Source organism: Mobula birostris, chromosome 5, assembly GCF_030028105.1.
Source record: "Mobula birostris isolate sMobBir1 chromosome 5, sMobBir1.hap1, whole genome shotgun sequence".
Taxonomy (NCBI): Eukaryota; Metazoa; Chordata; class Chondrichthyes; order Myliobatiformes; family Myliobatidae; genus Mobula; species Mobula birostris.
This window is the reverse complement of record NC_092374.1, coordinates 36,807,845-36,822,073: the sequence shown is the minus strand read 5'-3', so window position 1 is coordinate 36,822,073 and position 14,229 is coordinate 36,807,845. Positions and strand designations below refer to the sequence as shown.

The 14,229-nt window shown below is 42.9% G+C and overlaps 1 protein-coding gene across 2 annotated transcripts in view; it reads left to right on the top strand.

Annotated features, from left to right (window-relative positions):
• Positions 1-14,229, top strand: part of iqgap2 (IQ motif containing GTPase activating protein 2) — a 287,122-nt gene that overhangs the window by 116,424 nt on the left and 156,469 nt on the right. For both annotated transcript variants that reach the window (XM_072257878.1, XM_072257879.1), the window contains exon 3: positions 10,662-10,818. In XM_072257878.1, the coding sequence (XP_072113979.1) occupies positions 10,662-10,818 (157 nt within the window). The remainder of the gene's footprint in view (positions 1-10,661; positions 10,819-14,229) is intronic.

Here is a 14,229-nt window from a genome sequence, read left to right as displayed (position 1 = left end):
ACTCATTCACAGTATTGTGAGAAACAGCTAAATGCAATCACTCAATAGGCAGTGCCTAACCACTAATTGGCTGGATTGCTGGCTGAGATCATGACCCTGAGCCCCTGCAAGTCCAATGCAGTGGACTGACTGCTTTATAATAACTGATTAACCTATTTGACTGATTTAGAATCCTGGTTTCTGCACACTGACATCTCCTGGTGGAACTAAACATAATAGGCAGCAAACATCAGAACATTACTCCTGGAAAACAATAATTTATTTATTTTAAATTTAGACAATTATTGAACTTAAAATAAATGCATGGGGTGCAAAGGTTGTTGGCTTGGTAACATGCGATTCCCAGTTTTCCATTTGTTACTGTCAATGTTTGCTACCAGCTTTCAGAAATGGGCAAGTTTCCCTTTGTGGAGGGGGATGTAGTTTAAATTTTGGCGTCATGATTAAAATTCTTCACCATCCCATTTCCTGAACTGAAGCTTGGAGGTACAACTCTAAAGGGCAATTATAAAACCAAAGTAGAGTTTATTGTACTATATATAAGGACATGTATGCTTCCTTTCATCAGCATCACATAGCAGCATACACAAGGAAAAGATAAATTAAACCTTCGTTATCCATTATTTTTACAAGAAAACCTAATTAGAGCAAAAGAATTGTTAATTTTAGTACAAAATGGTCAGTGTTATCAAAACGCAGTGATCAGGCTTTTGTCAGTTGATTCAAGAGCTGAAAGATTGAAGGGAAGTAGCTGTTCCTGAACCCAGTGTTGTGTAATTTCATACAAGTTCTTTGCTAATAATTTTAATATGGACCACAATTGCTCAGTTGGTGGCAGAAACTTGTATCAGAGTCAGAAAGCTCCTGGTTAAGCCTTTAGCTTCAGTGCAATACTAAATGTTTTAACAGGTGGAAAGAGGTTGTTTTCCTCTTCTGCATAGATGCAAGAGATCTCAGAGCACCAGTTTGAAGAGGAGCAGAGAAATTACCTCAGGCTAATATCTACCCCTTAGTCAGTGTTTTTAAAAAGTGTGGCTATCATCACGTTGTTGCTATGTGTAATCTGGCCATCACAATTTCTTAAATTCCACTGAGTTAACTGTTCATTGACCGTAAAAGGTGGTCTGTCCAGAAGAAGGGTCTCAGCCCAAAACACTGATTGTTTATTCATTTCCATGGCTGCTGCCTGACCTGCTGAGCTCCTCCAGCATTTTGTGCATACTGCTTTGGATTTCCAGCATCTGTAGAATTTCTCGTGCTTCTGAGCTATTTTGAAAAGGATGTGAAAGATGAAAAACAAACGTTCATTTTGTACATGACTGATTCTCCACTGAATGCCTGAGTCAGCTGATCATCTTGGTTGTTTTTTTATTGCAAAATTAAACCATTCCAGCTATATTTCGGATATACACTGGATTCCCTTAACACTGACTAATAATCAGAATCGGGTTTCTTATCACCAGCATGTGATGTGAAATTTATCTCGATGCTATTTATCTCAAGTGCCTACTTCAGAGCCTCTGCTGGTTGGGCTCAGCCATGGATGTTGCATCCCCAGCTGTCCACATGATATACAAACCAGGGCGGTACAATATGGAGAGCGAGCTGTTGCCCATGTAGTCAGCTCTCCATCTCCACGCAGCTGATGAACCCAAAGGGACAGCAGAGACCGATACAGACCGGCACCATCAGCATCACGAGAGTTGCCAGTCCGTGTAGAGCTCAATGTAGGACTGCCTTGGGAATTCCAGCTCCAGATCTTTCCCTCGGGGTTTACACCCCAAGCCTCCCCCATGAGTGGGTATAGCCGCAAGGCAGCAGAGGATTGAGATCAGAGTTACATAGAACATAGAATAGTACAGCACAGTGCAGGCCCTTTGGCCCACAATGTTGTGCCGACCCTCAAACCCCGACTCCCATATAACCCCTCACCTTAAATTCCTCCATATACCTGTCTAGTCTCTTAAACTTCACTGGTGTATTTGCCTCCACCACTGACTCAGGCAGTGCATTCCATGCACCAAGTAAAAAAACTTCCTCTAATATCCCTCTTGAACTTCCCACCCCTTACCTTAAAGCCATGTCCTCTTGTATTGAGCGGTGGTGCCCTGAGGAAGAGGCGCTGGCTATCCACTCTATCTATTCCTCTTATTATCTTGTACACCTCTATCATGTCTCCTCTCATCCTCCTTCTCTCCAAAGAGTAAAGCTCTAGCTCCCTTAATCTCTGATCATAATGCATACTCTCTAAACCAGGCAGCATCCTGGTAAATCTCCTCTGTACCCTTTCCAATGCTTCCACATCCTTCCTATAGTTAGGCAACCAGAACTGGACACAGTACTCCAAGTGTGGCCTAACCAGAGTTTTACAGAGCTGCATCATTACATCACGATTCTTAAGCTCTATCCCTCGACTTATGAAAGCTAACACCCCATAAGCTTTCTTAACTACTCTATCTACCTGTGAGGCAACTTTCAGGGATCTGTGGACATGTACCCCGAGATCTCTCTGCTCCTCCACACTACCAAGTATCCTGCCATTTACTTTGTACTCTGCCTTGGAATTTGTCCTTTCAAAGTGTGCCACCTCACACTTCTCCGGGTTGAACTCCATCTGCCACTTCTCAGCCCACTTCTGCATCCTATCAATGTCTCTCTGCAATCTTCGACAATCCTCTACACTATCTACAACACCAACCTTTGTGTTGTCTGCAAACTTGCCAACCCACCCTTCTACTCCCACATCCAGGTCGTTAATAAAAATCACAAAAAGTAGAGGTCCCAGAACAGATCCTTGTGGGACACCACTAGTCACAATCCTCAATCTGAATGTACTCCCTCCACCACCACCCTCTGCCTTCTGCAGGCAAGCCAATTCTGAATCCACCTGGCCAAACTTCCCTGGATCCCATGCCTTCTGACTTTCTTAATAAGCCTACCGTGTGGAACCCTTCTCCCAGATCGGGGCACAACTGCGCAAGCGTGTGGACATCAGCCAGTTAGAACAGCAAGAAGAGTTTAAAAAGAGATGGCTTTACAGAGCGGGAGACAGAGTAGAAAGGCTTTGGTTCAACAGGGCTGAGGCGAGGTACGTTGCCTGTAGGCGAGGCGAGACAGGAAGTATGTGTGTGCGGCTGGTGGTCTGTACTGGGTGTCAGATGTGTGAAGTCCGGGAGACTCCCAAACTCCCGGACGGCCACATCTGCTCCAGGTGCATTGAGCTGCAGCTCCTTAGGGACCGCGTTAGGGAACTGGAGATGCTTCATTGCTTGGAGGACAGCTGTAAGTCATACTTCAACTTCTTGGAAGGAGTTAGCTTGTGTTGTTATGCATAGGTCGCTTTAGGAAAGGTTGGTTGGTCGTTTGTGTAAACATTAAATAGTAGTGGTGCCAGGACTGATCCCTGTGCTAGTCCGTTCTTTTGTGGACGCTACCTACTCTTGATTCCATTCATTTCTACATAAAATCTGTGATTTTCTTGGAGGCTTCTTATTACTTTGACTGTGGTTTCGTTCTTTAACATTTTAGATAATTTCAGTAGAAGGCCTCTGTGATTCACAGTGTCGTATGCTGCTGTTAAGTCAACAAATACTGCCCCTGTAATTTGTCGCATTTCAAAGCCATCCCCAATATATTGGGTTAAGTTCAGGACTTGACCACAGCAAGAGTGGCCTGGCCTGAGCCCGGCGTGGTCTGGTGCGAGAAGATTTTCGACTAGGGGGGATATTCTTTTCAGTATGAGTCTCTCGTAGAGTTTATAGAGGGTGCAGAACAAAGAAATCGGTCTGTAATTTTTAGAAATGTTGTGGTCTTTATTGGGTTTTAGGAGAGCTACAACTTTGGCTCTTCTCCACTTTTTAGGTATTTTTAATGATCTTAGGCAACAGTTAAAAAGGGACAGAAGCCAGTGGAGTGCTTCAGGTCATTAATGCCAGCAGCTTTGTTGGATTTTACCTGTGATGCTTCATTCTTCTAGGGTGAGATGGTGGAAGTTGTTATTTGCGTTTCAGAGAGCTGACTCCATCTCCTGATGTTGCTTTTTCTTTTGCCTCCGTTCCTTGTTATTTGGTCGACCATTTAGTATTAGTTGGTGGGCAACCTGATTGGGTGTTACGGCAGCAATTCTCTGTAGTGGTCTATTGTCTGAGTTGAGTTTCTGAACAGTTGCCCATGCCTTCTTACTGCTCTTGGTCATGTCTATGTTTTCTATCAGTTCCTACCAAAGCTGTTTTCTCACTTGGCTCAGTAGGAACAGAACTGACTCTCCCATTTCAATTGTGTCTTGACCAACTGGGTCTTGGTCGTATAAGTTGACATACCCATCATAACTTTGCTTGATATCATTAGTCAACCCCTGAATATATTTGGTTCTGCAGCCTCCAGGTATGTTCTGCTGTGCTACTTTGCAGATTAGTTGGGCAAATTCATCATAATGATCAGGTTCTGGTGGTATGGTATCGATAAGTTGATCAAGGGATTCTGCGAAAGATGTCCAATTCACTTTTCTCAGGTTAAATCTTGGTTGGTACTTTGATGGTACAGGTCTCAGAACTGGAAGGGATTCTACCTGGACTGGACAGTGTTGGGATTTGGGTATACGTTGGAGGAATGTTCGTGTGAAGAGGTTGGAGCTTGCCGTGGTAACAAAAGTAATGTCTGGGTTGTATTCTTTTCTCCATCTGGCACTTGTGAAGGTAGGGGTGTCCTTTGACTCATACAGTAGCTCAAGGCTGTTGTTTAGAGCCCATGATACAACTTTGCCATTTGCGTCGTCATCTTCATATCCCCAGTTGGTGCTATGGCTATTAAAGTCACCAATAATGAGGTACATTTTGTCCTGGAGATCTAGGTTAGGTGGCCACATGAACGGCTCATTAGGGGATTTGTAGACCAACATGATATTTATGTGTTTTGCATCAACTTTCAGAAGTCCCACTGAGCCAGCTTGGATGTTTGCTGTGCTCATTACTATAGATCTATCTTTAACAAAGATTGCACTTCCATAAGTTTGGCTAGAGGTGTCAATAGCCAAGTGCATTCCTGGCACATAGGATTGGTTGTTCAGCGGATGAGTTTCTTGTATGTACAAGATGTCCAGTTTTAAGTCACCCAGGACTTCTGCTTTACTGTGGCTGAAGCCTTCGATGTTATGGCTACCAATTTTCATGATTTCCAGTGGGCCGAGGATTTATCCTTTTACCACCCACTGGATCACTTGGTCTGGTGAGGAGGTGATAAAGAGGGGCTATAGGCAAGTAGTCACACTGATGCCTCGTGAGACAGGTAAGTGGGTAACAGTCAGGAGAGGGAAGGGCAAGAGTCAGAGGCTAGAGAGTACCCCTGTGGCTGTCCCCTTAACAATAAGTACTCCTGTTTGAGTACTGTTGGAGGAGACGGCCTACCTGGGGAAGCAACAGTGGTCGCACCTCTGGCACAGAGTCTGGCCCTGTGGCTCAGAAGGGTAGGGAAAGGAAGAGGATGGCAGCAGTGATAGGGGACTCTATAGTTTGGGGGTCAGACAGGCAATTCTGTGGACACAGGAAAGAAACACGGATGGTAGTTTGCCTCTCAGGTGCCAGGGCCCGGGATGCTTCAGATCACGTCCTCGATATCCTGAAGTGGGAAGGAGAACAGCCAGAGGTTGTGGTACATATTGATACCAACGACATAGGTAGGAAAAGGGAGGAGGTCCTGAAAACAGACTACAGGGAGTTAGGAGGAGGTTGAGAAGCAGGACCTCAATGGTAGTAATCTCGGGATTACTGTCTGTGCCACGAGACGGTGAGTAGAATGAGGTGGAGGATAAATACGTGGCTGAGGGATTGGAGCAGGGGGCAGGGATTCAGGTTTCTAGATCATTGGGTCCTGTTTTGGGACAGGCGTGACTGTACAAAAAGAACGGGTTGCACTTGAATCCCAGGGGGACCAATATCCTCGTGGGGAGGTTTGCTAAAGCTACTGGGGAGAGTTTAAACTAGAATTGCTGGGGGATGGGCACCGAACTGAAGAGATGGAGGAAGAGGCAGTTGGCTCACAAATAGGGAAAGCTTGTAGACAGTGTGAGAGGGAGGATAGGCAGGTAATAGAGAAGGATGCGCTCAGACTGATGGTTTGAGATGTCTATTTTAATGCGAGGAGTATTATGAACGAAGTGGATGAGCTTAGAACGTGGATCAGTACTTGGAGCTATGATGATTACAGAGACTTGGATCACACAGGGGCAAGAATAGTTACTTCGAGTGCCAGGCTTTAGATGTTTCGGAAAGGACAGGGAGGGAGGAAGAAAGAGGTGGGGGCATGGCACTGTTGATCAGAGATAGTATCACGGCTGCAGAAAAAGTGGAAGTCATAGAGGGATTGTCTATGGAGTCTCTGTATGTGTCAAGTCAAATTAGAGTTTCTAGAAAATATTGGGACCTAGAGGCAAAAGAAAATGAAATTTAAAAGCAATAGCAAGAATCTACCGATAGACCGGATGGAACTCTCTGCCTGAGTGCTGCTTCTGCCCGGAACATCGGGAAGACCCGGCAGCATCACAGAGGCAGTCCGGCAACAGCATTGAAATCTGCAGTAAGATGATGAACTTTAAATAACTTGAGAGACTGTTTCATGAAAAAAAGAGCACTGCTGTCACTGCGTTTTGGGTCGGCGCTAGCTTTACGTCACAGGGATCATTGCGCACAGGTGCTTCTGGGAAATGGCGCGAGTTTTAAGAAGAGTTCGGGAACCTTCAGGAAGGGTCGCCCAGTTTGAAAACATAGCGGTCTATTAGGGAGCGGAGAGGTGCAGGTCGGAATCCATCTACAAAGTCCGGAGAGGTAGCCAGTTTTTCGTCTTGTGACTAGTGTCTAATGGTTGACGGAACTAATGGATCTATCAAACTGCCGCACTTGTGAAAAATAAAAGGAGGAAAAAGGAAAAGTTGCTTGGTCATTGAGTGGAAACTAGTTAAAAAACCTTCGGGTAGACGCATTCAATCCCTGTCAAGTGTGGAAGCCGCACGTGTTCAAAGAAGAAAAAGAAATCCGACTGGACAGTATGTAGATAAGTCTACAAGAGGAGAGGCTGTACTTGATCTGGTATTGGGAAATGAACCTGGTGAGGTGTCAGATCTCTCAGTGGGAGAGCATTTTGGAGATAGTGATCACAATTCTATCTCCTTTACCAGAGCATTGAAGAGGGATAGGAACAGACAAGTTAGGAAAGCGTTTAATTAGAGTAAGGGAAAATATGAGGCTATCAGGCAGGAACTTGGAAACATAAATTGGAAAAAGATGTTCTCGGAAACATACGGAAGAAATGTGGCAAATGTTCGGGGGATATTTGCGTGGAGTTCTGCATAGGTACGTTCCAATAAGACGGGAAAAGGATGGTAAGGAACAGGAACCATTGTGTACAAAGGCTGTTGTAAATATAGTCAAGAAGAAAAGAAGAGCTTATGAAAGTTTCAAAAAACTAGGTAATAATAGAGATCTAGAAGATTTTGAAGATTATAAGGCTAGCAGGAAGAAGCTTAAGAATGAAAGTAGGAGAGCAGGAAGAAGTTTAAGAATGAAATTTGGAGAGCCCAAGGGGCCGTGAGAAGGCCTTGGTGGACAGGGTTAAGGAAAACCCCAAGGCATTCTACAAGTACGTGAAGTGCAAGAGGATAAGACGTGAGAGAATAGGACTAATCAAGTGTGACAGTGGAAAACTATGTCTGGAACTGGAGGAGATAGCAGAGGTAATTAATGAATACTTTGCTTCAGTGTTCACCATGGAAAAGGACCTTGGTGATTGTAGGGTCCTTGGCGATTGTAGGGATGACTTACAGCTTGAGCATGTAGATATTAAGGAAGAAGATGTGCTGGAGCTTTTGGAAAGCATCAAGTTGGATAAGGCACCAGAACCGAATGAGATGTACCCCAGGCTACTTTGGGAAGCGAGGGAGGAGATTGCTGAGCCTCTGACGATGATCTTTGCATCATCAATGGGGATGGGTGAGGTTCCAGAGGATTGGAATGTTGTGGATTTTGTTGCCTTATTCAAGAAAGGGATTAGAGATAGCCCAGGAAATTATAGATCAGTGAGTCTTACTTCAGTGGTTGATAAATTGATGAAGAAGATCCTGAGAGGCAGGATTTATGAACATTTGGAGTGGCATAATATGATTAGGAATAGTCAGCATGGCTTTGTCAAAGGCAGATCGTGCCTTATGAGCCTGATTGAACTTTTTGAGGATGTGACTAAACACATTGATCAGGGTAGAGTAGTAGATGTAGTGTATGTGGATTTCAGCAAGGCATTTGATAAGGTACCCCATGCAAGGCTTATTGAGAAAGTAAGGAGACATGGGATCCAAGAGTATATTGCTTTGTGGATCCAGAACTGGCTTGCCCACAGAAGGCAAAGAGCGTTTGTAGGTGGGTCATATTCTGCATGGAGGTCGGTGACCAGTGGTGTGCCTCAGGGATCTGTTCTGGGAACCCTACTCTTCGTGATTTTTATAAATGACCTGGATGAGGAAGTGGAAGGTTGGATTAGTAAATTTGCAGATGACACAAAGGTTGGGGGTGTTGTGGATAGTGTGGAGAGCTGTCAGAGGTTACAGCGAGTGATTGATAGGATGCAAAACCGGGCTGAGAGTTGGCAGACAGCATTCAACCCAGATAAGTGTTAGGTGATTTATTTTGATAGGTCAAATATAATGGCAGAATATAGTATCGATGGTAAGACTCTTGGCAGTGTGGAGGATCAGAGGGATCTTGGGGTCTGAGTCCACAGGACACTCAAAGCTGCGGCGCAGGTTGACTCTGTGGTTAACAAGGCATACGGTGCATTGGCCTTCATTAATTGTGGGATTGAGTTTAAGAGCCGAGAGGTAATGTTAGAGCTATATAGGACCCTGATCAGACCCCACTTGGAGTACTGTGCTCAGTTCTGGTTGCCTCACTACAGGAAGGATGTGGAAACCTTCGAAAGGGTGCAGAGGAGATTTACAAGGATGTTGTCTGGATTGGAGAGCATGCCTTATGAGAAGAGGTTGAGTGAACTCGGCCTTTTCTCCTAGGAGCAACTGAGGATGAGAGGTGACCTGATAGAGGTGTATAAGATGCTGAGAGGAATTGATCGTGTGGATAGTCAGAGGCTTTTTCCCAGGGCTGAGATGGCTAGCATGAGAGGGCATAGTTTTTAGGTGCCTGGAAGTAGGTACAGAGGAGATGTCAGGGGTAAATTTTTTACGCAGAGGGTGGTGAGTGTGTGGAATGGGCTGCCAGCGATGGTGGTGGAGACGGAAATGATAGGGTCTTTTAAGAGGCTTCTGGATACGTACATGGAGCTTAGAAAAACAGAGGGCTTACGGATAAGCCTAGGTAATTTCTAAGGTCAGGACATGCTCAGCACAGCTTTGTGGGCTGAAGAGCCTGTTTTGTGCAGTAGGTTTCCTATGTTTCTCGATGAGTTGCCAACCACAGGTGTTGAGCACCATTTGCCCGAAGTGTCTGGTTTTAAGGCGCCAGTAACCCACCTTTGCCCCTTCACCTCTCAGTAGGTATGGTTCTGCCACGCCCAGTAGGTCTGATACATTTGAAAGCCAGGAGCTGGACTTGGTCATCGGAGGCTATTTGATATACACGCCATTAGGAGCATTTCATAGGTAGTGGGAGTTTTACCACCCCTCCCCGCCCCCCACCCCTGTCGGCTATAACAGCCTTAAGGAACCAAGTACCTACTCATTAGTGAATTTAAGCTTGCGGAGGAAATGAATGTGGCCATAATTATACTGCTTTGGAATTATTCAGAAATAACTGGATTTGTGAAGATTTTTAGGTAAAATGAAAACTTTCCCCTGGAAGAGTACTTTTTTAATGTAATGTGGTTTATATTTTAGAAAACCTCAAGGCAGAATCTGTAGTTGGTCAAAGTAAATCAAAGTACATTAGCCCATTGAAATGTGTGATATGATTATCCAACCTATCCCAAACTAGTTCTGTAAATTGGATGCAGAATTGGCATGGTCATAGAAGACAGGGTAGTGGTGGAGAGTTATTTTTCTTAGAGGTCTGTGATCAGTGGTGCTCCTCAATCATCAAAGCTGTGAACTATTTATAATACCTATTAATGATCTGGATGAAAATCTAAGTGTTTTGATAAGTTTGCAGATAACATGGAGGTACTGTGTAGTGGACTTGTTGGATACTGTAATTTACCCTTCATGTAGGTGGATGACAAAGGAATCCATGGAAGGTTGATGGGAATTTGAGATGAATAGGCTACTAGGAAGTAAGTGAAGCTGTGGGATTGCTCTGCAAACCTGCAGAATAATTGGGTAAATGACCTCCTATGTTGTGACAATTATTGATAGAAGTCAATGTGGTTATTCTTCATAATCTCTCCTTCCCTTCAACGTCTTGTCCAGTGATGCTCAAACTAAGAACTGAGGAGAATAGAAAAAAAATCCAGAGTTGTAAACTTGCCACATTTGTTCTGCTATCATTGTGCAGTGGTCGTAACTCGTAGCATGTGTCTCGTGCAGGCATGCACACTCTGTAAAAGGACTTGAAGACATTGCCTAAATAGAAATCCCTTGTGTGTAATCCTGTTTCAGATGGTAAATGTTGGGCAAGTCTTGATGAAACATGGAAAAAATGCTCATCAGTCTATTGTAATTTCTTTTCTAGATGGATGGAAGCCTGCCTACGTGAAGAATTGCCCCCGACCACAGAGCTGGAGGAAGGGCTGAGAAATGGAGTTTATCTTGTTAAACTTGCTAAGTTCTTTGCCCCGAAATTGGTGTCTGACAGAAAGATCTACGATATTGAACAAACGAGATTCAAGGTATGGAAATAATTTGTCACTGCAATGCATAAGAGTGGAAGATCTCAATATTACAGCACAGTTGATCAACTGTGTTTAACTATCCTTAAACTTTGATTTGAATCTGCTCTCCGGAAAGTGCCATTTATGGTTTTGGAATTATTTATGCTTAGCAGTGGTCTTTGAGTGCATCATTGAAATTTATAATCCTTAAGAAAGACTCCTGCATGAATTCACTAAATGAAACTCGGTCTCAGAAGTGAAGTCAAATGTAATGCCACCCAAACGAAGTATGATTAGAGCATCTGAGCAGAAATTTATTTTTTTATTTGCCCATTTTTTTCTCTCGATTTTCTGTGTTTATTCCCTCACGGTGGTGACTTCCACTAGGTCATGACACTGGGCACTTGTTGTCCTGTATCTTGGTAACTAGCTATTTGTAGTCTTGATTATAAATTTTGACAGACTGATTAGTCATATGGTACATTTCAGTGGAACCCAAATCTGTTCCTTTCCAGAAACCTAGCTGACTTGTACATATCCATAACCTAACACGTGTTATTATTGGTAACAACAATCTTGTCAAAATTATTTTGTTGCTGCTTTCTTTCCCAGTGACACACCACAGCAGAACTAGTGATACTGAAGCTAGAGTCACTACAACACACATGGTTAAGATGGCTATGTCTAGACAGATTAAAAATCACCTTGACAGTTTCCTTATGTGCATAACCCAAAACAGTACTATTGTATACTTATGACATTCCCTATTTTAAGTGTAAGTGATGTGTTAATGTGCATATCTTTAGTATTAGCTCATTTGTAATTTGCGAGATGTATATTTATTGGCACTTGTAAATTATATAAAATACCTAATGTGCCATATTCCTGCATTGATTTGCATTGTTTGAACTGCATCATTGATGTGCATACAATGTATATATAATATTTTTCCTGTTCACACCTGTTATGCTTTTACCTAACAACACACATCAAAGTTGCTGGTGAATGCAGCAGGCCAGGTAGCATCTCTAGGAAGAGGTATAGTCAACGTTTCGGGCCGAGTCCTGATGAAGTGTCTCTGCCCAAAACGTCGACTGTACCCCTTCCTAGAGATGCTGCCTGGCCTGCTGCGTTCACCAGCAACTTTGATGTGTGTTGCTTGAATTTCCAGCATCTGCAGAATTCCTCGTGTTTATGCTTTTACCTATGTTATTTTGTTCTGGCAAATTTCATGTAAGAAGTGTGTGAGATGCTGAATGCATTGGTTATTACCCCTGGTAGAATGGAACCAATCTTGGGAAATATAATGATGCTTTGAAGTGTGTTGTGTGTTTGCAAAATCTTGCACTCTGTTTTCATATTTAAGTTTCAAAGTCAGTTTGAATCAGCCACCTCCTCATAACAGATACCTATACACTGATTGCCTGTGCTGTGTGCAATCTGCTTATGAGTTAATGCCATTGACGGCATCTTTTTGAAAATACTGTTCAAAATAAATTTGGTTAACATTCGACACTATTTATTGTAACTGTTGGGTGGAAGTTTATTCACTGAAGTCTTTTAATCATGTTGTAAATGCTCAGTATCTTTTAAATTTCAATGATGTGTTAATGATATTGAGCGTCAAATTTTGCAATGCTTATCACAGCGACTGTTGACACAAATTGTATGCCATGGTAATAGTCAATAAGGAAGGAAAGAACAAATATGGCTTCAAAAGACCGGAAGGGATTTATGTCCTTTTGTGGTATTTTATGTTGTTGGAATTGCATTTTCACATTAATATCTGTTCTCTTTAAACTTGACCTAATACACAGTATTCATCTCCCCCCCCCCCACCCCCAGAAGTTTTTATGTTTTATTGTTTTACAACACTGAATCACAGTGGATTTAATTAGGCTTTTTTGACACTGATCAACAGAAAGACTCTTTCATGTCAAAGTGATAACAGATCTTTATATTCCAACTTGCTGAACAAGTCCCACTGAATTCCATGACTGTTGTTCAGTCTTTCTGCTCACATTTTATAGTTTTTTATGAATACAGGGCCTGTGCCTGTATGGCACACCACTAGCTGGCACACCCTGCCAGGTACTTCACCATGCCACGCCTCTAGCTGGGACAGATTTGTAAAAATTTAGGAAAGAAGGATGGGGAGAACGTAGCAATCATTGGTAATAGGGTGGAGACCAAGTGAGAGAGGCTAGGGAAGAAAATAGTTGACTGAGAAAGGATGATGGGGATGGGGCTTTCATGCAGCTAATCTGTTTGGAGGAGGTGTAAATAGCGGAAGAGTGGAGCAAATGGAAAAAGAATTTGTTGGAACTGAGAAGTACAAAATACAGCGATTGCTGGAAAAACTGAAGCAGAGGTAGTTTGCACAGCCCTGAAATGGGCATTCAGCCCACCACATCCATACTGGTACTTTTGCCCATTGACAATAATCGAATTTTTTCTGCTTTAGGGCCATATCCTTCTATACTTTGCCTATTGGAGTGTTTGTTTAAATGCTTCTTCAATGTGGTAATTGTATCTGACTGCTCCATCTTCACTGGCAACAACTTCTAAATATTAACCACACTTTTTTTAAAAAAAATAGACTTTCCTTCGAGTTCACTTTAAAACCATTTCTCTCACCTTCAACCTATGCCCCCTTGCGTTTGATATCAATTACTTGAGTAGAAGATTCTGACTCTCTACCCTATCTGAGCCTCTAATGGAAGCTTCAATTTCCAAACACAATGCCAACAGTAACTTTGGCATTACACCCACAAAACCCACACTGCAGTATCCATTTGGAATAAATTTGTGCGTTTAATTCATCAGTTACCTAGAAAAAAAAATACGGCTCAAATTTTTTGACAGCAAAAACTGTGAATAAATGAATGCTAGAAATATGCCAAACATATTTTTCATCCAAACTATTTTGCATGTTCTTTAAATATCATATTTCATTAGTAATCGTTTATGGAATCCAGTAGTCAAGTGTTGGAGTGAGAGTTGACCCGCATAACAATAACCAGAATCATGTTTACAGTATTATCACTGAGCTGTGCTGTGGAATTTGTTGTTTCATGGTAACAGGACAGTGCAAAACATAAAAATTGCTATGTGCTACAAAAAGAAGGTCGAATGCTGTACTGAGGTTGTGTTCATGGACCATTCAGAAATGTCGTGGCACAGGGGAAGAAGCTCTTCCTAAAATATTGAGTGTGGGTCTTCAGGCTCCTGTACTGTACCTCTGACAATAATGAGAAGAGGGCATGTCCAAGATGGTGAGGGTCCCTAATGATGGATGCCTTTCTGAAGAGGTCCTCAATGGTGGGAGGACTCTGTGATGCAGCTGCCCTCTGCAACCTTTTCCAATCCTGCACTTTGTGATGCGTCCTGTCCAGATGCTCTCCATGTAGAAATTTGTTAGTGTTTGGT